Source organism: Ochotona princeps, chromosome 1, assembly GCF_030435755.1.
Source record: "Ochotona princeps isolate mOchPri1 chromosome 1, mOchPri1.hap1, whole genome shotgun sequence".
In the NCBI taxonomy this organism is placed as follows: domain Eukaryota; kingdom Metazoa; phylum Chordata; class Mammalia; order Lagomorpha; family Ochotonidae; genus Ochotona; species Ochotona princeps.
The window spans coordinates 52,859,353-52,882,920 of NC_080832.1; the positions used below are offsets into that span (position 1 = coordinate 52,859,353).

Consider the following 23,568-nt stretch of genomic DNA (forward strand, 5'->3'; position numbering starts at 1 on the left):
TTAGAAGGAAAAAGCTAAAACATTTAAGGTAATACCAACTCACCAGCTATTGTTGATGCAAATCAATTGCTTGCAAATGATATTGAGGGGAAGGCCGAGTTTGCTCTTATCATCCAGATGATCTTCTCGCCAAAGCCTCTGGACATAGTCACGCTGATGCTCCATCTAGAAATGTAGCAGAAGCATCAACATGAGAAACAAGTCCAAGTTTCCCAGGGATGTGACTAATGAGGCTTGACACAAGAAGGCTATCTCCCTCTCCGTGTCTCCATCATCAGACACTTTTTGGAAGGTCACATGCTACAGACCTGCTGGACTCTAGTCTAAGTTCAAGGTCAGCTGGAAGAAGCAACAGCAATCAATGTGGAGAGCTACAGAAAATGGTTTTCTGTCACAGAACTCACTGAAAAAAATATTCTCAGCAGCTTGCAATATCCTCTGTCTCCTGTTTGCTACGCATCACTGTCTTTTCTGTAGAGGACACCCAAGGGATAATTCCTTTCAAATTTGAAAAAAAAAAAAAAACCCTTACACACCTACACACACACACACACCTTAAAAATAAGCACCATTTTGGCCCGGTGCAATAGATTGATGGCTGAAGTCCTCACCTTGTATGCTGTGCGATCCCCTATGGCACTAGGTTATATCCTGGCTGCTCCACTTCCCTTCCAGCTCCCGGTTGTGACCTGAGAAAGCAGTCAAGGATGGCACAAATCCTTGGGACCCTGCACCTGTGTGGGAGACCCTGAAGAAGTTTCTGGCTCCTGACTTTGGACTGGCTCAGCTCCTGCTGTTGTGGCCACTTGGGAAGTGAATCAGCAGATGGAAGATATTCATATTCTCTCTCTCTCTCACTCACTCTGAAAAAAAAAATCTGACTTTTCAATAAAAAAGTAAATCTTTAAAAATAATAAGCACCATTTGTACAATAAGGTCTTGGAAAAATTTACCACTAGGTTTTCTTCCACTACTGGAAAAGCTCTGTAACTTAATTCCCTGAGGACCATTAACCAATTAGGTTGGAAACCCTCCTTGAAGGGTAGAGTTTGTTTAGAATTTGACCATGCAAATGAGCCTATATGCAAACATGCTGCACCTGTTACCTGGAAAACAGATTCTGCAGCTGCCCTGGAAGGAGGGCTCTCTCTTCATTTCTGAGCTGTTTCCCATCCTTCTCACACACGGCAAAACAGAAGAGCCAACTGTACTTACGTGCTGGTTAAGCATGCCTGTCATAAGTTGCCGGTGAAGCCTCAGGCAGGTGCATTCATCCTGGTAGGCCTTAATGAAATACAGGTGGCCAAGATCAAACCTGGGGTGATAGTGCATAATGTCCATCATCACTTGAGCTAAGGCAAACCTCTCTTCAGCGTCCAATGTGGGGAGCGGCCGACCCCACATGGATTAGGGGCTTCAAGATGGCGGCTGGCCGAGTGCCAGGAGGCGGGACTTGCCCCACCAGGAGGCAGGCAGGAAGTCACAAGGATAGGCTAATTCTCCCTCGCTGCAATTGCTGGCCTATCAGATAGCGCCCCGTGGACCACGTGCAGAAGTGATTGGTGGAAGAACTATTTAAGCAGCTCGCTTTCGGCAATGAAGTCCCTTTTTGGTTCGGCAAAAGCTCTTTAGTTGTGACATTCTGGTGGCTCTTACGTGGGGTATGGGGGGAATACAGAAACGGAAGAATTGGGAAGAAGGGTGGTAGAAAACGGGAGGAAGGGTGGCGAAGAAGCAGGTAGGAAAGCTTAGACAAACGGTGCAGGAGCAGTGAAGAAAGGTTTTAAACGCAGCTGCTTTTGCCAGTTTTTCCTGGCCCTCCAAGAATATTCCTCGTCATTTTAGTGTCGCTGCAGGGCGGCGACAGTCCAAGGTGTGCTGGTAGGCTTCAAAGTAGCAATCAAGAAGCTGCAAGTCAAGTGGATAGCCAGGGATGGGTAGAGGTAGCTCTGGGGTCCCACCAAAGAAGCTAGGGAGAACCCAGCCTTTGCTTTGGAAAGCTGAGGGTTGGGGTGGGAGAGACACAGCTCTGGGTAGTGGCCCTGGTGCAGGCAAATGCACCAGCAGCAGCACCCCTGGTGGTTAGGAAACCCAAGACAAAACTGAGGGTGGGGTGGGCAAGAGAAAGATCTCAGCTATTACAGGGTGTGAGCGAGATCACACGAGACATGTCTTAGGTTTTATTAAGGAGTCTTTATTAACCAAGCTTGGTGATAATAGAGCATACTAGAAACAGAAGATCGCAAGTCCATACAGCAATCCAACCAGTCATAATCCAACCAAACATAATCCAAAGGGGAACAAATGGTCATTGCCCTTAAGTCCATCTGTTAAGCTGAAGATCTATGTCCCAACTTCCCCAACAATATAAATCATCCTAAGAGACATGCAATGAATAACCTGGACACACTGACAAAGCTGCAGACATTCATCTTTCCCTGGCTTTTCTGCCCACATTCCACTACTGCTAGGCCTCACCTCTCCTGGAACTCCTGATAGTACACAAACCAGAAATAACACTACTATATCCATTGTCCCATCTAAGCAGTACACAGGGACCATGCTCAGGGGATTACCTGTCCTGGGTCAGCCAAAAGTCAAGCTGCCAGAATAACGGAAACACCTGACCAGAAAGAGAGATAGCCCCCACCTCACGGGCCTTTTAAGGGGGTTTGTGAGGGGCATGATTACACAACAATGCAATACCGTCCCTTCTCAGTTGGTAGGTGAGTCACAGGTGGGCAGGAGCGAATACCTAAGTGTTGTGAGTTAAGGAGTTAATTGGCGCTCATTGGGATGGGCAGGAACAGGAACTGGGGCTTATACCTAAAAAGATGAACTGGACTCATCTGCGTCCAACATCCCGCCTGAATTAGGACGTGGGGGGGAAGAATATACAAGGAGAGGTGAAGGAGCAATCACTGCACTCCATAACACCAGCCTTTGGAGCCAGAAGAGCCACACTGTTATCTGTTCGCCCTTCCCCTACTCTCCCCCACACAATGAGTGTTGTCTAATTGATAACACATGGCACGAAGACTCTATGCCAAGGGGGCAACACTTTCAAGGCCTTTCACCAAATATCTGTTGCTCCAATACCTTCCTCCAAGGACCCAGTCTCCCTTCTCCATTTCTTCCCATCACCAGAGAGAAGCAGCACCCAGCTCTCACATCTTCAGCCCCAGTTCTGACTGTTCTCTTTCAGAGTTTGCCCAAATTTCACCCATAAAAAAATGATTAGGGCAGTATGATGGAAGGCTGAGGGTGGCAGTTTCTTCTTTATTCAAAGTGATGTATCCCAGACCAGACTCCTGTGGGAAGGACCTGGGGAACAAAACTCACCAAAGGGTCAAGTGTCAAAAACCCCAGAGGGCCTTCTGACTTAGTGGCACTTGCAAGCTTCCAGGCACTACCACTTGAAGGGTCCTCAGGTTGGAGCTGACCAAGAGGTCCCTTTCTTTGGCTGTGAGCTGAAGGAATTTCTGCCCCGTGTGGGAATGCCAATTGTGTATGATTGGCCAGCATCATCAGAAAAGGCTCTCCAAAGATTTGAACTTCAACTTCTGGAGTGACCATCCTAAACTGGAACGGTAGGGCAAGACAAATCGCTCTGATCCCCAGAGTTGCTATGTTGGGGTGGATTTAAGACCGTTCTAGCCCCTAGACATGCTGACTTCTGCAGATTCCCCCTCCCATAGCCTATCAAATCTATTAAAAGAACTAACAACTAATCTCTTTCTTGCAAAAATGACAAAAACATTTTGCTTTCCTAAGTGTTTGGTCATGAGCAACACGTTGACTTCATGATTGGATATGATGCTTAGGTCTATTTTTGTAACTTCTTTGTGTGTTTCCACAGTGGAGAAATTTCCATCTATACATTGCTTTCCTGGGAAGCACAATGTCTTGAAGCACTCAGTCCAAGCGTTTATATTTTCTGGGTAAGTGGCTGAGATCTATTATCATCTATTTGGTATTTCCGCATTTAGGAGTTTTGTTTTGTTTTCAGATCTCAAGAGTACCTCAAGAAGTGCCTAGGCCCTAAGCATCTGGGATGTTAGTAATTGAGGGATAAACATGTCCTGCCTGGAAGCTGCTGAACTTTGATTTTTTTTGGTCCCACAACTGAATGAACCACTCCCTCCACTGCTGATCTAACCCTACATATCCCCTGCCTGCTCCCTTAGCAGAGGCTTTGCTCCTTTTGGGTGGCTGAAATACTGAAGTTGCAATTCCAACCAGCCCAAGAGCCCAGTCTCCCTAAAGAAAGTGCACTTGTTTCCTGGGAAGCTGGTCCAAGAGGCTCCAGGCCAGGAAGAAAGGCCCCTGCTCCACAAATGAAGGGATTTCCTCAAAGAAGATAGGGAGCCCTTCACATTGTACAACCAATCCATTCTTAAGATAGTGGGCCAGGAAAAAAGTGCAAAGGAGGAAGTGCCACTTGAATAGAGGAACATAGCGACACAGGAAGCAGAGACAATGAGCATACATAATGCCTGTCCTTGGGAACTTGAGTTGCTTGCAACAGCAGACAGAAGCCCTGAGGGCCCACTGGACCCAAACCACCCAAATCAGCCAATCTTAACCTACGTCAGCGACAGTTTAGTGACATCTGTGAATGACTTTTCAGAATATTTTTTCAAAAGACTTATTTGTTTTACTTGAAAGTTAGAGTTACAGAGAGAGTGGGGTAGAGACACAAAGAGAAAATTTCCATCTGCTGGTTCATTCCCCAAATGGCCTCAATGGTCAGAGCTGAGCTGGTTGAAAGCAGGGAGTCAGGAGCTTCTTCTGGGTCTCCCACATGGGTGCAGGATCCCAAGGACTTGTGATATCCTCTGCTGCTTTTCCAGGTCACAAACAGGGAGCTGGATCAGGAAGTGGAGCAACTGGGACTTGTTTAGGCACCCATATAAAATTCTGGTGCCACAAGCAGAGAATTAACTGACATGCTATGGCACTGGCTCCCAGAATAATTTCTTTCTGGGCCTGACATTGTAGCCTAATGGCTAAAGTCCTTACCTTGTACACACTGGGATTCTATTCGGTTGCCAGTTCTAATCGGTGGACCCACTTCCCATCCAGCTCCCTGCTTGTGGCCTGGGAAGGCAGTCAAGGACCGCCCAAGGCCTTGGGACCCTGCGCCCACATGGGAGACCCAGAAGAGGGTCCTGGCTCCAGGCTTCGGATCAGCTCAGTCCCGGCTGTTGTGGCCATTTGGGTAGTGAATCAGTGGATGGAAGATCTTTCTCTCTGTCTCTCCTCCCCTCTGTATATCTGGCTTTCCAATAAAAATAAATAAATCTTTTAAAAAAAGACTTGCTTCTTTCAAATGCAGAGTGATTGAAAGAGAGGGAGAAACAGAAAGCCCTTTCAGTCACTGGTTCACTCCTCCCCCACGATGGCCGAAACAGCCAGGGCTGGACCAGGACAAGACAGCAATCTGGAACTCCATCTTGGGCTCTCACATAGATGCAGGGGCCTAAGTTCTTGGGCCTTCTGTTGCTGCAGGGAACTAGATAGGAAACAGCAGCAAGGATTCAAACTGACACTCCAATATGGGATGGCAGTGTTGCAGGTGGTGGCTTAACTCACAGTACCACAATATTGGCCCTGGAAGGATAGCTCTTAATTTAATGACCGGACACAACTCTTACCCATGGAGACAGTACCAACTTGAGTCTGCATCACAAACGTTTATCCCTCCTGTTAAGATGGCATATAGGGCCCAGCGCAGTAGCCAACTGGCTAAAGTCCTCGCCTTGCACACACCTGCATCCCATATGGGTACTGGTTCATGTCACGGCTGCTCCACTTCCCATCCAGCTTCATGCTTGTGCCCTGGGAAAGCACTTGCAAAGTGCTTTGGACCAAAGCATTGGGACCCTGCACCCACGTGGGAGATCCGGAAGAAGCTCCAGGCTCCTAGCTTCAGATAGGCGCAGCTCCAGCCATTGCAGTCATTTGGGGAGTGAATCATTGGATGGAAGATCTTCCTCTCTGTCTCTCTCTTCTCTGTATATCTGACTTTGCAATAAAAATAAATAAATAAATCTTTTTTAAAATGATGGCATATAAACCTCTAGATACAACCACTTCTTTGGATGTTCATCCTTTTACTATGAAGTCATCCATGTGCATTCATAATAAATCCTTTCCCCTGCCAATCTGTCTTTTATCAGTCTAATTTCCAGGACCTGGAAATAGACTGAAACTAAGAGTGTAGAAGAGAAAATATTTCCTTCTGTAGGCCAGAGGGTTGGATACATGGGACTAAATAGCACCCAAAAGATCAAATACTACTTTATTAGTCATTAATTATATATTATTGGTTATTTATTTGACAACCCAAAGCTAAGGAGCAGGAGGGAGTGCCTAGGGGACTTTATTTTCCAGCTTTCTGGGATGACTTTTGGAAAACATTGGTTTAAACAATCTTGGATCAACCATGGGATTAAAAGGAAAACACCAAAGGAGGCTAAAAACTGAGGTCTCAGATGGTGCTTCATGGGTTAGGAACCCACAAATCCCAAGGATGAAGAAGGAAAGTGGGGAGCCCCTTGTCTTGAAGGAAACAAGGCATTGTAACTTGCCTTGTTCCACCTGCCAAGCTCTTGAATCAAATCCAACGATTAAACAGCAGAAGACCAAACAGAAGCAAAGCAGGAATGAATGGATGGGATAAGAAGCAGCTCCAGGAGATTAGCGAAGGAACAATTACTTTCCTGATGCGTTCCGGACTAACTTGAACGTTTTTGGCTGGGAAGAAGCAATTCCAGGATCTGACTTAAGAATATTTATAGGTCCTTGACCTCTTTTTCTGTACAAAGAGCCCAGTTGTTTGGATCTTTGGCAAGGGAGTTGCTAGGAAGTGGGAGAGGAGGGTTCTTGCAGGTTCTGGTCTGCCCTGTTATATTGCCATACTCGCTGTTGTGGACAGCTGCCTGAACAAATGGAAGTGCAGGACATGTGACCAAATTAGAGTCTCAGGAAAATAGAAACTTTTATTTTGGTTAAGTTATGTGCCAAACACCGCCATAATTTACCTGGCGAGCTACTCTATTCTGCAGCAAGTGAAGCTTTCTCGGACTTTGGGCTCCACCCCTAAGAAGTTCTCAGTTGGGTGCTTGCCTAATTTCATCATGAATTCTTTGTCAGCCTTTGCCAGGCCCTGGTCTTTGCTATTTTCTGGGTTCCATTTATTATCTGTTTTCTCACTGGCCCCTTTCCACTTAACCTCCAGGCTGCTGTTTTTCTAAGATGTCTTATGTCACCTGTGTGTGTCAAGTGGATATGGGGTACACACTTTTGGAAGGATCAAATATTGGCAACACAAAAAAACAGATCAAAGGAATAGTGTTAAACTCTACTGTGCTCATATTACTTTTACCACAATCCTGCACTCCTACTCTGGGACTTAAAAAAAAAACACTTGAAAATAGCAATTTAGGGGCCAACCACATGGCACAGCACATTAAGCCTCTGCCTGTGGCACCGGCATCCCATATGGGCACTGGTTTGAATCTCAGTTGCTCCACTTCCCATCCAGTTCCCTGCTAATATGCCTGGGACAGCAACAGAGAATGACCAAGTCTTTGGGCCCCTGCACCCATGTGGGAGACCAGGAAGAAGCTCTTGGCTTCTGGCTCTGTATTGGCTCAGCTCCATTTGGGGAGTGAACCTAGGGATGGAAGATCTCTATTTCTCTCTCTTTGTGTGTAACTCCTTCAAATAAAAATAAATCTTTAAAAAATAGCATTTTTGGTCAAATAAGTACTAAACAGAAAAATCAATGCAAGGTACAACCTGTCACTAAACACACACACACACACACACACACACACACACATTTACTTTCCAAAGCAATGCACATGAAAGTCTTTCCATTGTCACATAGACGGATTCAGATTGCCCCATAAATGTATCTTTGGTGGCTGTGAGTAGAACTGGCAAATAAAACAGTGATCATTTAACAGAGATTTCTCTTAGAGTTCCATAATCCACCTAACTTCACGCCCATTCTAACTTTGCGTACCTTCATTCATATGATGGTTATTTTGAAGTTCTAAAAGACCTCATTATGTTTAAGCAATTCTTAGCTACAGGGATTTCAATATATTTGACAATCAAAAACAGCTGAGAAAGCTTGGCAGTAGAACTTAGCACCAGAGGAAATCAATTGTGTTTTAGAAATAAATCTGGTTTGTCCATTACACATAGACTCTTTGGACCGAGTTCTGATTTGAAGGCCATGTCTTAAGAGTTTTGGCACAAATCACTCTATTTCTATAGGAAATTTATTCTCAGTGTAGGAAGAAGGAAGGGATTCTCAACAACGGTTTCAAGCTGAAGTATTTTATTAACCACAGAAGGATCCAGTGGACGTCCCTGATGACTGAGCAGAGAAAGAACCACGACTGAAGAGTGGAGAAATTGGTTGATTTTCCAGTTCTCTCTGCCCTTCTGCTCTTTATTATCATTGAGTCCTTCTTGGGGCCTCTTCAGGGGGTGTTAGAGGCATTGAAAGGCATAACAGCAAGAGGGAGGTGGCGTTTAAAGCTCAAGCCCAGACCAAGATACTTGTGGAGTCCAGAGATGCTCTCTGTTGAATGCAGCCATTCTAGTGACTGCAGTGTGTGTCTAAATTTCGCCTTTCTTCAGCTGATCAAAATAAGGATCTAATTTGCAGATTCAGGTTGCACGCACATCTGAGAGTCACAGGAAGATCACACCTTCTCAGTCCAGTCGGTTATTTTTAAAGATAATCAGGTGACCTACAGCTCCATGAGTTCACAGTTCAGAGAGGACATGAAACAATCAACCGACTATCCTACCAGTAAAGCAAGTCAGAGAAAACACCTCCACTTCCTCTTCATCTAACCACATCCCAGGGTGCTGCACTTTGGCTTCCGGAGCTTTCTCAAGAAGCTGCCAAGCACTGGCGCTGGCCCCACCACTGGGATGGTGGGCGTTCCCTGACATCTGGCACCCCTTCCGTGCCGGCTCTCACGGGGTTTCTCCATTCTGCTTAGCCACCCTTTCTCATGTCACAGCTTGCCCCTCCAATGCAGTTGTTTCCCAGGATCCCTTCCAGACATCTTTCTTTCCCTCTCCACCATGCCTCATCATGTTCCCTCGGCTCCCAGCTCATTCCTGCCCCTATGCCTGTGCCTGCCTCTCTATAAACACTCATCCCTACAGGTTCTGCTGTCAGTGCAATCTCCCTGCCCACTCCCACACTCCTCCCCAGCTCCCACACTCCACGCTTGCTCCTTGCTCTGCCAGTGGTTGCTTCTGCCAGGAGATCTCCAGCTGCCTTCCTAACCTCGCTAGCACGGCCCTCCCACCTCTTCCACTGCTATGACCATCACAGCACCCCTTCCATCCCAAGGGTTTTATTCCAGTCCATTTGTCACCCTCACACCCAAGACAGCAGTAGGAAACCAAGCCCTGGTCACATTTCTCATCTATGGAGATGCATCAACAGCTCTAGTATGCTGTAATAACGTGATTAGCAGTTCCTTCAGACCCTGCATCCAAACCCAGAGAGAGCTCATTTCCTGTCATGCCTCCGAGCCAAACCATAGCCATTCCTGCTGTATATGTCCCGGATGTTGCAAAGGCTGCCTCCTCTGCTTAAGATTCTTTTCCCCTCTGCAGGCAAAACCTTACTCACATTTTAGCCACAGGATTAAATCTTCATCCTTCCACCCTGCAGCTCCTTCTCCCTTAAGGTTCCATAACTCCAGAATGTGCCGTGGTTTTAAGCTGCTAGCCACTGGGTTATAGTTTTTGCTTAGAGATTGGGTTAATTTTCATAGACTAGGAATTCCTTAAAGATAGAGATCTCCTATTTACATGTCCCTAATAAGGAGAATTAGTACCTTCCAGAACAAATCCTCCTAACAATCAAAGATGATCAGAGAGAGGCTCACAATCCATGGTAAGGACACAAAAGAAGGGCAATGCACCTGTAGTGTTTCACTGATGAGTGAGATGCAAGCCATGGATGATGTGATAATGAGTTAGTCTTTGCTGCTTCGGCTGGAAACATCCTTGTAACTCACGCCTTTCACCCACCCACAGGTGACACTGACAGGTCAGTTGGCCTCTTTTAGTAAGTGAGGTGTGTCCCTATGACTGGACAAGGAGTGTGAAGAGAACCATCGCCCCTGATCCCTGAAGCACCCGTGTTATAAGAAAGGCTTAAAGCAGACAACAACCTTGCAAATGACACCATACGATCAGCTAGAATCCTTCACATTTTATTACTCTGTGTGTGGGTGTTTGTGTGTGTGATGCAGAACCACAGGAAAGCAAAGTTCCTACTCACATCCTCACAATTTGCTGAGATGGCTTAAATAAAGATAAGTATTCATTTGTTAACAGCTGGCCCTAAATTCCTACTGATTGACAACAAAAACTACTGTGCTTTGTAAGGATGATTTTGGGGGGGCTAAGTGTTGTGACACAGTGACTTGAGCTGCTACGTGTAGTGCCAGCATCCCACAGGAGAACTTGTTTCAGTCCATCTCTCTGCTAATGAATGCCCTGGGAAAGCAGTAGAAGATGGCCCAACTGCTTGTACCTCTGCCAGCTACATGGAAGACCCAGATGAAGTTTCTGGATACAGCTGGCCCAGACCTGGGCATGGCGGCCATTTAGGAAATCAATTTGCTTGCTTAGTCTCTAACTCTGCCTTTCAAATAAATAAATAAATAAATAAATAAATAAATAAATAAATAAATATCTCTTTAAAAAGAAAGAATGATTTTTAACAGATGTCTTGCTTATAATTAAAAATACCTGGAGTACCCACATGGGAGATCCAGATGGAGTTTCAGGCTCCAAGTTTTGGCCTGGCCCCACCCAACCCTCTTGGTCATTTAGGGAAGGAACCAACAGACAGAAGATCTCTCAATCTCTCCCTCTCTCCCTGCTTCTCTCTCTTTTGTTCTCTCTGTCACTTCCAATAAATCAATCAATTGTAAAAAAAAAATGATACCTGGTGCCTGTTCTGTAGAAGAGTTGCTTCCCAAGACCACAGGTGATATAGCACAGCAAAGCTGTCCACACTCATGTAGGATCATCCCTGGGGCTGGGCACTTTCAGCCCTGTTTGTGACCTGGGGAGGAAGCAGGTGGTAGCAATGAGAGACAGATCTTGTCCAGAAGTGACTCCTCCAAGAAATGTGCCCCTCGGATTTTCAATTCTGTGTCAGGGATGGAAATACAGAAGTAGATACTGCAATTGCTAACACTCAGCATTAGAGCCCTCTCTACAGAACAGAGTCCAAAGCCCTCAGCTCTTTGAAACTAAGACTTTTGAGTCTGCTGGAGTCTTTGTTTTCATTTCTAATTTTAATCTTAAAGACTAATTTTAGACATAAAACCAGACTTTAGTTAACATCAAATCGATGTTAAAATATTTTCAAGCCTATAATTTCCGGGCAAAGCCAATATTTCTTCTTTTCTAGAAACATATCCCTGGTGGTTTCATGACAAATCCAATTTCATCCTCTATTTCCATTAGTATTAGCTAAGTCAACATCTTTCTGAGACTTCTGAGATATTTCTGAATTACATTAGCAACTAACTTAAATCAATAAAGATGACCACTATCATTCTTGAGTTAAAATGTGAGGGATATGCACAAGGTGGTGGGAAAATGGAAATAAGATATGAATTTATTTGGGTGCATAGAATGTTGAAAGTCATGCCTAGATTTTTCATAACATGCGCTTTCTATGAACTTTGTAAAGTATCTTCCTACTAGGTTATTATTATGTGTTATTATCTGAAGTCCTTTTCTGAGTCTATTTACATTACTTTTAATTACTGGTGTTACTATCATCTATTTCAGGAAAAAACAGTAGAAAACAAGAAATGTTTAGGGACTAAAGTTCCAGTTCAATCATTGCCACGCATGGCAGACACTGAGCGAGGGCCAGACTTTGGCCAGGTAAGAAAGTATGTCACAGAGTATGAGTCTATACTGATTCGCTTGACAAAAAGATGGCCAGGTGCTTACCTAAGTGTCTCAATCAAATTAAATTCTTAGCAACTAGATACAGTTGCATAATAAATTAATATGGACAGCCGTGATTCATTGGTCTGTGGGATCACCAGTAACAACAACAGCAAGTAACTAAAATTAAATGCCTTACAATATCGGGTGTCATTACTGTGTCCCCTGACTCAGATATCAAGGGTTGGTGTCTAAGATACGACCAAGAGACCCATCCTGCATTAAATTAATTGCCTGGGACTTGGAAAGTTGCTTGGTCTAAACTCTTTGATAAGTGTTTTATAATAATATAGCCATGGATGATCCCTAATTACAGTCTACCTATATTTCAAAATAGCCCAAACAATTGCTACATTTCCTTCTAGGTGTTGCAATGTGTCTAGAAGTTCGCAGCTCTTTCCAAATGTTAAGTCTAATGCTGTCATGCTCCCCTGCGGCAAAAAGAAAAGAAAAAAAAGCAGATACTGTTTCTAAAATTGGAAGTTTCTGATAATGGTGCCAAAAGGAAGAGCACAGATTGTAGGTCCCCTGCATCATGATTCCTCTCGGGAGCTTGCCTGGTCCTGGCCTAGTCAGATCTGGCAGCCTGTTAGAGACCCAGGCATATCTCTGCTTTCCACTGTAGTTTCCTCAAGCTCAGTTGCTTAGGAAAAAGTCACTTATTTCACCTGTTTACTTTGCTCCCCTCAGGGCCCTGCACCCAGTAGGCGAGACCAAAAGGTCCCTGGGCAACAGAGTGTGCACACCAGCAAGATTAAACTCTGGGGTCTAGCATTGTGGTTTTCCAGACTAAGCCTCTGTATGGGGCACCTGCATTCCATATAGACACCAGTTCAAGTCCTGGCTGTTCTACTTTTGCTTCAGCTCCCTGCTAATGTGCCTGGGAAAAGCAGTGCAAGATGGCCCAAGGCCTTGGGCCCCTACAGCCATGCAGGAGATCTAGAAAAAACTCCTGCCTTCTGGCTTCTAACCATCCCAACTCCAACCACTGAGACCACTTGGGGAGTGAACCAATAGATGAAAGATCTCTCTTTCTTTCTCCTCTCTACAACTCTATCTTTCAAATAAAAATAAAATAATTTCTTTAAAAAGAGTTACAACCCAGCTCTAAAAGGGACTCACAGTGTCCTTCAGCAGGAAGCTTGAGCTCCCAAGAGAACTAGATCCTTCCAAAAATGAGCCTGTGCAGGAGCTAGGGGAATGGGCATGTTGAGTGTTTAGATAGTATTAGACATATGCTTGTGCGCTGGGGTGGGATGTACTCACAGAAACCTCCATGGTTTCTGTCTGGCCCTCTGGTTTGCCGAGATCTGACTTTTCACCTGTTCCTTTCTGGATGTAGTAGCTGGCCACAAGCAGGAGCTCAGCCTCCAGTCCCTGCAGGTCGCTCAGGGCCTGGTCTTACATCACATACACACCGTGTTGGTCCTGGCTGTGGATGTAGCCAGCCACTGTGCTGTAGTAGTCTTCCTGGTTCTCCACATCTGAGAATTCCAGGAATGGGGTGCTAGGGCCCTGAGGAAAGAAACCCAAGGCCAGGTGTTACTGGAAAAGAAAAGCTGTCATTCCCTAGCCCTGAAGCTTCCCCAGACAGCAAGCTTTTTCTCCTGCACAGCCATCTGTCTGTACGGAGCTGTGAACACTCACTGTAAGGTAGGAACAACTATGCACAGAAAAAAAAAGCAATAACAAGGATAAAGAATGTCGGTGGTAGAAGTACTTCCTGAAGTTGATAACTACAGATGATTGCTTTTTCTTTAAGATTTTTTTTTAATTTTATTTTGAAAAAGCAGAGTAACAGTAGAGAGAGAAGGACAGAGAGGAGAGACATTTGCCATCCCTTTGACACTCTCTGAGGTAAGTACTACATCCATCACAAAGGGGTTTTGTGTGTGTGTGTGTGTGTGTGTGTGTGTGTGTGTGTGTGTTTTCTCAGCCAGTTCAGAAACTGTGTTCCTGATCATTCTTCTGCAGGCCTATCACCATTCTCCTGGTTTCACGCTTCACTCTCTTGCAGCCTCTGAAGTCCTCTCTCCCCAAGGTGCCTCCCCTTCCTCTCAGCTGTGGCACCTCCACTCTGCCACCTCCAGCCTCTCCTCTGCTCCTCCCTTCTTCCTTCCTCCCCACTGGGGCAGAGCTGAGTCACGCCCCTGCCTGGGCTGAGGCCCTGTTTCTTTCTCCCCATGCTTTCCTATCTTGGATGCATTCCTACTCCTCCGTGGCTATCTAGTTCCCCTCTGCTGGACTTCCCTGTGGGCAGGGACATCTACTAACATTGCTCTCTCAGGGTCCCAGTGTTGGGTTCAGGTCCGGGTTCAGATCCAGGCAGCTACACAGACTAATGTTCAGCTCAAAGTAAACTCTATTGGGAGTGCTCCCAGCAAGGTTCACTGATCCAGTACAGGCAGTGGGCCAGGGAGGTCATGTCCAGGGGCTGTGGGGAGGAGATAGGTGGTAGGAGCAAGAGAGAGAGAGAGACAGACTGCTCCCTAGTGGGAGACAGCCCAGGACTTCCCCATTGCAGGGTGACCATGTGAGGCAAATGGCCACTCAGGGCATACAGCACTGGGCTTTTATACATTTTAGGTGTGGGGAATGGGGAAAGGCGGCAGCTCCTCAGTTTGCACATGCTTGTGGCCATGACACGTTATCATGTTGGGTGTTGATCTCCTCCGTACTCAGCATTGAAAACATTTATGGATGGGAGTGTCTGTTTGACCTCGATAAAAACAGCACTGAGGCTAGTGACGCTTTCTCCTTCCTGCCAAAAGAAGGCAGGAAGGAGAGACAGCACTGAGAGTCTGCTGGTTACCAAGGTTACCAGGTGTTCCTGATTCGTAATAAGTTTCCTTGTCCTTTGATGCACTTAGCTCCTTCAGGAGTTGCATACGCTCGGCCTAACACCTTGGACCTCATCTTTTCCTTCTACCTTCCTTCCCCAGGAACTCACATTCACAAATTTACAGTTCGAGTGACTACTACCTGTAAACCGGTTGTTCCTGGATTCCTATCTCCAGATCAGACTTCTTAGAGCTCTGGAACCAGGTACTCAATGATTCATCTGGTATCCTTTCCTGGGCAACTCCAAAGTCCCTCAACTTTCACATGGTCTGACAGCTTGTTCAGTCTCACCCTACATGTCCAATCAATCACCAAGTCCTTGGGTTTCCTTCCTGGTTCTCAAAATCTACCCACAGCTTTCTGTCTCCGCCACCCACTACCCCTGTAAGCTATTATTATCTTTCCCCAGGATTCATCTAAGGAGTGTCTAAACTTGTCTAGTCCCTTAATTGGCTCATCCACATCCCCTCTGGCTGGGGCTTTCCCTCCTCTCTGTGTCACTCACTCCCTGCTTGCAATGTGCTTCTAGAAATGTGCTTCTGGTGATGCTTTTAAAATTCTAAAGGTGTTCTATTGCTCATAGAAAACAGTAAAGCTCCTATTAATACAAAACTGATAAAATACAACACAGCACCCAAGGGAGCTGGCCCAAACCAGTCCTTTTAGCCTTGTGCATCCTGATGGAGGAAGATTGTCCCTTAGGGGAACCTTAGGCCATGTATGGAGATTTTTTGATTATCACCACTTAAGGACATCTGGGGGGTAATAGCATCTAGGAGCTAATGTATACAGTACCTATTTGCGACATCATTCATGGGTCATACAAAATTATCAACCTAAAAATTAGCCTGCTACAGATCAATATCATGGACCGATAGGCCAGACAAGCCCAACTCCTGGTGCAGGTAGGAGCTAAGCATGTTAAGCATCAATGCACAGCGCAGCCTCTCACAATAAAGATTTATCAGGCCCCAAGTGTCAATAGAGTCAAGCTCCATTTTGCACTAATTTCTTCCCTTGTTTTGTTTCAGCCACTCATAATTTTTTATATAGGCAAATTTACAGAGAAAAGAAGAGAGAGAGAGAGCGCAATCGATCTTCGGTCCTCTGGTTCATTCCACAAATGGCCACAATGGCCAAAACTGAGCTGATCTGAAGGTGGGAACCAGGAGCTTCTTCTGAGTTTCCCACACAGCTGCAGGGAGTCTCGAGGACCTGGGCCATCTCTGCTGCTTTCCCAGGTCACAGACACAGAGGCAGATGGGAGGTGGAGCAGCCAGGACAAGAATCAGCACCTATTTGGGATGCTGGACATTGAATGTGGATGATTAGCCACCAGCCCAGTCCTCCGTTCCTGACTTGTCTTGGATGCTATGCTTGCGCTAGAGCAGCTGGGACTGGAATCAGCACTCAACTATCGGGATGCTGGAGTTTCAGGCTCTGAGTTAACCTACTGCACCACAATGCTAGTCCCTCACCATTCTTAGAGTGTAAAACCTTCACTATGTAACCAGTAATACATAGACCCCAGCACCGGTACGTTTCATCATGCCCAGACTCTCTGCAGACCTCTTAATCGGTTTACATTTCCTATAGCACAACTACAGGAAAACTCTCTGAACATAAGCAGGCAGCTGATGGCCAACCTCGGGAAGGAGCACAGAGCACTGCTAGAACCTGCAGTTCCACAAATGTGTGCTTGAGGCTTAAACCTTCTAATATGTAAAAGTGTGAACCATGGTAGGTAATAATCTACAGCAGGATAGTTCATAGCAAAACCTTCTTCCAGCAGGCAGTTCTGTTTTGCTTTGCTTTCTGCTGCTCTTGAGCATTTAGGACATTTTAATAATTAAGGGCTTCCTTTAGTTAGAATTGCAAAGGTGAAAGGATTGCTTCTGACAGAGTGGGCAGGACCAGGGGAAAACGGAAAGGAGGCTGAGAAATGAAATGCTGCATGTGAAGTGCACACAGCTTCCTTCAACTTGTAAAGAGCTGGCTCTTGTTGGCATGGGCGCCTGTCTCAATGCACAAAGAGCTCTCTACTTTAAGGAAAACAGTATTTACCCAGTTTATGATCAGTCTTTCTTAATGTTTCTATAAAGCGGAATTTTACACTTGATTTTAGCCAAAAGGCCAAGAAAGGAATATAGAGGGGAAGTTTGTAAGTTTATAAATAAATGACTATTGGGGCCCAGCATAATGACTCAGTGGCTAAATCCTCGCTTTGCAACCACCAGGATCATGTAATGTCCTTGCTGCTCCACTTACCATCTAGCTCTCCGCTTGTAGCCTGGGAAAGCAGTACAGGATGGCCTAAAGCCTTGGGACCCTGCACCTGTATGGGAGACCAGGAAGAGACTCCGGGCTCCTGGCTTCGACTGGGCTCAGCTCCGGCTGTTGTGGCCACTTGGGGAGTGAACCAGCATATGAAAGGTCTTTCTCTCTGTATCTTCTCTTTGTAATTCTGCCTTTCCAATAAAAATAAATCTTTTTAAAAAGAATGAAATAGCTACTGAATTGAGTTCTGATATGAATGGATAGTCACAATATAGTCAAGATGCTGATTCTACTGCCATTGTCTATTTCTCAATGAACTTAAATATTATGTCATTTATCTATTTTATTTATTTGAGAGGTAGAGAAATACAGACAGAGACTGTCCATCCGCTGGTCGATTCCCCAAATACTTGCAGCAGTGGGGACAGGGCCAGATCAAAGGCAGGGGCCTAGAACTCAGTCTGGGTCTCCCAAGATAGTGGCAGGGAACCAAGTACTCATGTCATGACTTGCTGCCTCCCAGGGCATGCATTAGCAGGAAACTGGGATCAGATGCAGAGCCAGGAACTGGCCCCAGGCACCCTAATATGAGATGCAGGTGTCTCAAGTGGGTGCTTCATTGCTGTGCCAAACATCTGCCCTACAATCATCTATTTCTTTAAGTTGATTAACTTCATTCATTTATTTGAAAGGTAGAATTACAGAGAAGGAGAGAGAGAGAGAGAGAGAGAGAGAGAGAGAGAGAGAGAAACTTTCATCTAATGGCTCATTCCCCAAATGGCCACAATAGCCAGGGTAGGGCAAGTAAAAGCCAAAAGCCTGGACCTTCATCTAGATCTTCCACGTGGGTACAGGAACTCAAGCAGTTGGGCCAACTTCTGCTACTTCCCCAGGTGCATTAGCCAGAGCTGGATTGGAAGTGGAGCTGTCTGGAGTCCATATGGGATGTTGGTGGTATTGGTGATGACTTTGTGATGAGGTGTAGCAGGTTGAAGACTAGAACCCACTTGTTAGGTTAATTGACTGTCGACAGCCGGAGATGGAGTTTCTGCACTCCGCCCTTCTTACTTCCTCTCGCACCATTCAAGTTAATTAATGTGTGAAACTGGCTCTGGTTGCTCCTCCTGTGCAGCGGCCCCTCCTGCCTCCCTGACAGCATAAAAACAGCTCAGGAGGCTCTGTGTACCTGGTCACATCTGCCTCCTGTTGTGCTAGGTTAAGTTAGTTAACTAGAGAAAAACTTTTGACTCCAGCAGCTCTCTTCCTGCCTCCTGCACTTAGTAATCGAATGCATGGAAACTGTTCTGTATGGCTTGCAATCTGATCGGAGGATGAGAGGTTAAACACCTCTGACTTCTGCTACTCAACAGAGCAGTGGCTCCTGGAGTGCAGCAGGAGCTGCTGTCGCCAACTTTGGGCAACAAAGACTCCTAACATCCTATGCTTTGGTCCAGTGTGATCTCTCTTGCACTCCACAACAGCTTAACCTAGCAATCTATTCAAATGCTTGTTTTGTCCAAGATCCCCTCTCATGCCAGTTGTTGAAATCCTTTTGAAAGTCACACATACGCCTGTGTTTGTGCTGGCCTTGGTTCTTCTCCTCCCTCTGAAGTGTGTGTTACATCCACAGGAGAAGCACTTTGAATAGTAAATTGCTTGGTCACTATGCCATTTCCTTATTTACTTTCCATTCTAGTTTTTTCCATAGTCCTGTGGAAGACCCCTCCCTCACCCCTTCATAGGTTTTGTGGTCCGGAGAGCCAGTTCTCCAATACCATGCTTGGGGGAGTGTGGCAGGAAGGAGGGGACAGTAATTATCTGTTTGGGTAAGAAACCTGACTTGGGAATGATTCATATGTTTTTAAGACTGACATTGAATGGATGCTAAAATAACTCTTTAAAAATATAGTAACATGGGAAAGGTTTTCACACATCATTCCTTCTTCTCTCCCTACTATCTTCACTTGCTAGTGTGAATTTAGTTCTTGTGGCCATACAGGTAATAGTTCTCTGATAAATTAATGTTTTCCTAAATCAAGTCTTTCTTTTGTCAAAGAAACACTAATTAGATTCGCTGTGTGAACTCAACATTTGCAGCTCTCCACTTACTCTTGCCACTTGGATCTGTAGTAAGCGTGGCAAACTTCCCACGTCCTGATCTGAGATTTCCACCTTCCTACCAGTCTACCCCAATCATAGCTCAGTTAGTGGCAACTCCAAGCTCCTAAAGGCTCTGGCTAAACCTTTGTAATCAGCCATAGCTGTTCATCCTGGAAGTCTTTCTGGCTGTACCTGCACAATACAACCAGAGGCGCTATCATTGTGGTACAGTTCACCTGCTGCTTTGTGTCAGCATTACACATGGGTATGCTGGTCGAGACCCAGCTGCTTCACTCCCAGTCATGCTCCCTGCTAATGATCCTTGAAAAGCAGCCAAAGTGCTTGGGCCCCTGCCCTCCATGTGGGAGCTCCACATGGAGTTCCTGGCTTCTGGTTTTTAGCCCAGCCCTAGCTATTGCAGGCATTTGGAAAGTGAACCAAAAGATGGAAAATTTCAGTCTCACTTTCTTTCTCTTGCCCTCTGTCACTCTTTCAGATGGATAAAACAAATCTTTTTAAAACAACATAGCCAGGGAGCAGGATTTCAGCCTATCAGTTAAGATGTCCATGTCCCATATCAGCATATCGGTGCTGGATTCCAGTTTCTGATTCTGGAGCCCTGCCAGGGCAGACCCTTGGAGGCAGCACCAACAACTCAGACAATCTAACCAGCCGATAGGAGCTGTCTCTACAGTCTGATCATGTCTCGCCATGCTGTCTTCTCAGACACATTGTTGGGTCCGGCGGCGTGGCCTAGCGGCTAAAGTCCTCGCCTTGAACGCCCTGGGATCCCATATGGGCGCCGGTTCTAATCCTGAAAGCTCCACTTCCCATCTAGCTCCCTGCTTGTGGCCTGGGAAAGCAGTCAAGGACGGCCCAATGCTTTGGGACACCGCACCCACATGGGAGACCTGGAAGAGGTTCCTGGTTCCTGGCTTCAGATCGGCACAGCACCGGCCATTGCACTCACTTGGGGAATGAATCATCGGACGGAAGATCTTCCTCTCTGTCTCTCCTCCTCTCTGTATATCTGAATTTGCAATAAAACAAATAAATCTTAAAAAAAAAAAGACACATTGTTTCAGGTTTGATGAATTCAGTAGCTTCTCAGCTAGTCTCTCCACATTAGATAGTAGTTGGTCTGTTTCCACTTGGGCAGCACAAGTGTTAGGATGTCAGTTAAATCACATCAGGCTTTCCATCTCACCCAAGGTCAGAAACAATGTCCACAGGACTGATATAACCCCCTCCCCTCCTCTGTGTTCAACACATATTCCTGTACTCTCTGCCCTTTCTGCAACATTGCAGAATGTAGTCCTACCTCGGGGCCTTTGCAGTGCCTCCGTACTGTCTGGCACTCTTTCTCAAATGTTAGCATGGACTCCACTTAGTAGGGCCTTCCCTGACAATCCCTTGCCAAACATCAGAGTCCCATAGCCAGCTCCAGCATTTTCTAGCCTCCTTTCCTAACTATTTCCCACAGTACACACTGCTACTTTTACTAGTTCACAAAAGTTCGGTCTTTGGGGCTGGCAAGATGGTTCAACAGGCTAATCCTCCACCTGTGGCACTGGCATCCCATAAGGGAGCCAGTTTGTGTCCCAGATGCTTCACTTCCCATGCAGATCCCTGCTTATGACATGGAAAAGCAGTGAGGATAGCCTGAGGCTTTGGGCCCTTGCAACCACTTGGGAAACTTGGAAGAAACTCCTGGTTCATTCCTTCAGGTCAGATCAGCTCTGGCCACAGCCATTTGGGGAGTGACTCTGTGAAGAAAGGTTAAAAGATTGAAGACCTTCTCTCTGGAATTCTACTTTTCCAATAAAAATAAATAAGTATTATAAAAGCAAAACAAGTTTAGGCCTTCTGGGATACACAATCCCCAAATCCAGCAACCTGACATTAAAAGGGATTTGCCATTCACATATAACCCACGACAAGATCAATGCTTTCTATGTGGCTATCTGCCGACAGTGACACAGCCATTTTCCTCTATGGCAAGCGTCTTAACAGGCACCTCTGCTGGCTGCAGTGGAGGAAGATAGGAAGAAATGAACCAACTCCAAGTTGCTTTGTACTGGATGTAACACACGTCGCTTCTGCTTATGGCCATTGGCCAAGGCTAGTCACCAGATCCCAGCCTTCTCCAAGGGGCTAGGCAGTTTTTGGAAGCTTCGGTGGCAACCCATGTGGCATTCTGTATATGTACTCATGGACTGGATGTATGATATTTCTGCAGGACAGTGCTGCTCCTGACATGATCAGCAGGTTAATGTGCTTAAATGGATTTTAGACCGAGGCACTGGCCCACATGGGAGACCTGAGCTGAGCTAGTTAGTATGGACCACAGCCAACCACCACTCCCTGGTGCACACTAAAGCTAGGACTGGGGGCCTGCCTGGCAAGGCTAGATCATAGTACCCTCCAGTGAGAGTCAGAACATGACACTAACCAGCATGTGAGAGAGCCAAGCCTGGGGACAGATTCTGTGGGGGATATGTGAGCTCACCCCTGTGAAACTGCATTTCTGATGGTTAGATATGAGCTAGGGGTGGTGACAGACTGAGCTAGGCATGACCATGGAACCCTCCAAAATTCATGTGAACACCACAGGAAGGTCCAGGCTTCAGCACCCACAGGCATACGCAAGAATAGGGTGTGGATGGACTGGGCCACACCATTCACCAACTCATACAAAGGCTGGGACAGAGGGAGCACACTATGCCAGGTAAGGACCAAGCACCCACTGGCACATCTGAGATCTGGGTCTGGGAGTGGGCCTGGTAGAGGAGCTTGGGAAACTCCCCTGGTGGGCCATAGCTTCCTCTGGTGAGCATGTGGTTCAGGTCAGGCAAGGTAGCTCCACCTGTCGGTAAGTGTGTGGGGCAGTTCTGGAGGGGGTGAACTGGGCAGGAATGGGCCAATCTTAGCCCACTGGCATGTGTAGGAGCCATGCAGGCAATGCCAGGATAGGCTATCACACCTACTGGTTTGCATGAGGCAGCAATGGGAGAAAACTGGGCAGCGCTAGGCTGCAGCAACTGGCAGCAAGAGTCGGGACTGCAGGCAGGCCAGGACAGATCAGGCTTCAGCATCCAATGACAAAGGCTAAGACAGGGAATGCTCTTCGCTGAGCTGGGTCACTGGCATACACAAGATCTATGGCCAGGAACAGGCCTGGATGGGGAGTTAAGGGGATGCCTTGGCTAGATGGTGGTTCCCACTGGTGTGCACCAGAGCCAGAATGAGGGTTGTAATCTGGGTTGGACATGACTACAATGTCCCCTGGTATGGGTGTGGACTGGGTCTGGGATGTGCCAAACTGGGCTAGATTCCAGCACCTGCTAATGTTCGTGAGAGCCAGGGTGGCTGTATGATGGGCTGGACTATGTCCCTGCCCCAGCTGAACCATGTGAAAGCCATGTTTGGGCATAGACCAGGTGTGGCTGGGCTGTAGCATCCAACAGTAAGAACCAGAATGTGTGTGGGCTGGTTGGGCAAGGCCAGTGTTCTTGCCAGGATAGGAAGTAGACTAAGTCAGACAGCCAAGGACCCACCTGTATACATGAGATCTGTCACAGAGAGGAAACCTGATAGAGGAGCTTGGAGAACTACTTTGTTAGGACTCAGTCCCTAGTGAGCACAAGCAAGGCTGAGAACAACCCAGACAAGGCCAGGTTATGGTACCTACTGGCATATGTGTGGGTCAGGTCTGGGGGTAGGCTAGGCTGGGCCAGTTCATAAGATCTGGTACCATAACAGGGGAAGGAGGGTAGAACAATTTGGTCAACTATCCCAGCCAAGATTTGGCAGCAAATATCTGGGTGAATGAAGACTCTAAAGTGGATTATGTCAGCCAGTGGACCTTGGAATGATTTTCTCATCCTTGGATCAGAAAGATCAACAGCATTTCAGAACCACTGAGCTATTAAAACAACTTACACAGAACCCTCAGAGCAAGCTCCACATCAGGAACCCTAGGATGATGTTGGGCGACCGTTCCCCATCCCCAGGTACAGAGGCAGTTGGGAGGCTGGGTGTGACTTCTCCCCTTATCTCCTTTCCTCCTCCAGATACAGGAAGAAGAAAAAAGAAAATGCGGAAACAATGGTCACATCCACTTTCCCTTAACCCTCCACCTTTTCCACCTAATCAACTATGTAAACGTTATCCAAAACAAAATTTAAAAATCGAAAAGAAGAAGAAGAAGAAGAAGAAGGAGAAGAAGAAGAAGAAGAAGAAGAAGAAGAAGAAGAAGAAGAAAAAGAAGAAAATGGCTTCAGGAGGTAGGCTCCTGGAGAAGAAAAACCACTAGAAGACCTC

At 46.2% G+C, this 23,568-nt stretch overlaps 1 protein-coding gene across 1 annotated transcript in view; it reads right to left on the bottom strand.

Annotated features, from left to right (window-relative positions):
* Window positions 1-23,568, bottom strand: part of CCDC162P (coiled-coil domain containing 162) — a 181,281-nt gene that overhangs the window by 126,495 nt on the left and 31,218 nt on the right. Inside the window, 6 exon segments of the mRNA XM_058669314.1 lie at window positions 44-165; window positions 1,216-1,367; window positions 1,860-1,908; window positions 11,006-11,114; window positions 13,290-13,310; window positions 13,343-13,542. Of these exon segments, the coding sequence (XP_058525297.1) occupies window positions 44-165; window positions 1,216-1,367; window positions 1,860-1,908; window positions 11,006-11,114; window positions 13,290-13,310; window positions 13,343-13,542 (653 nt within the window).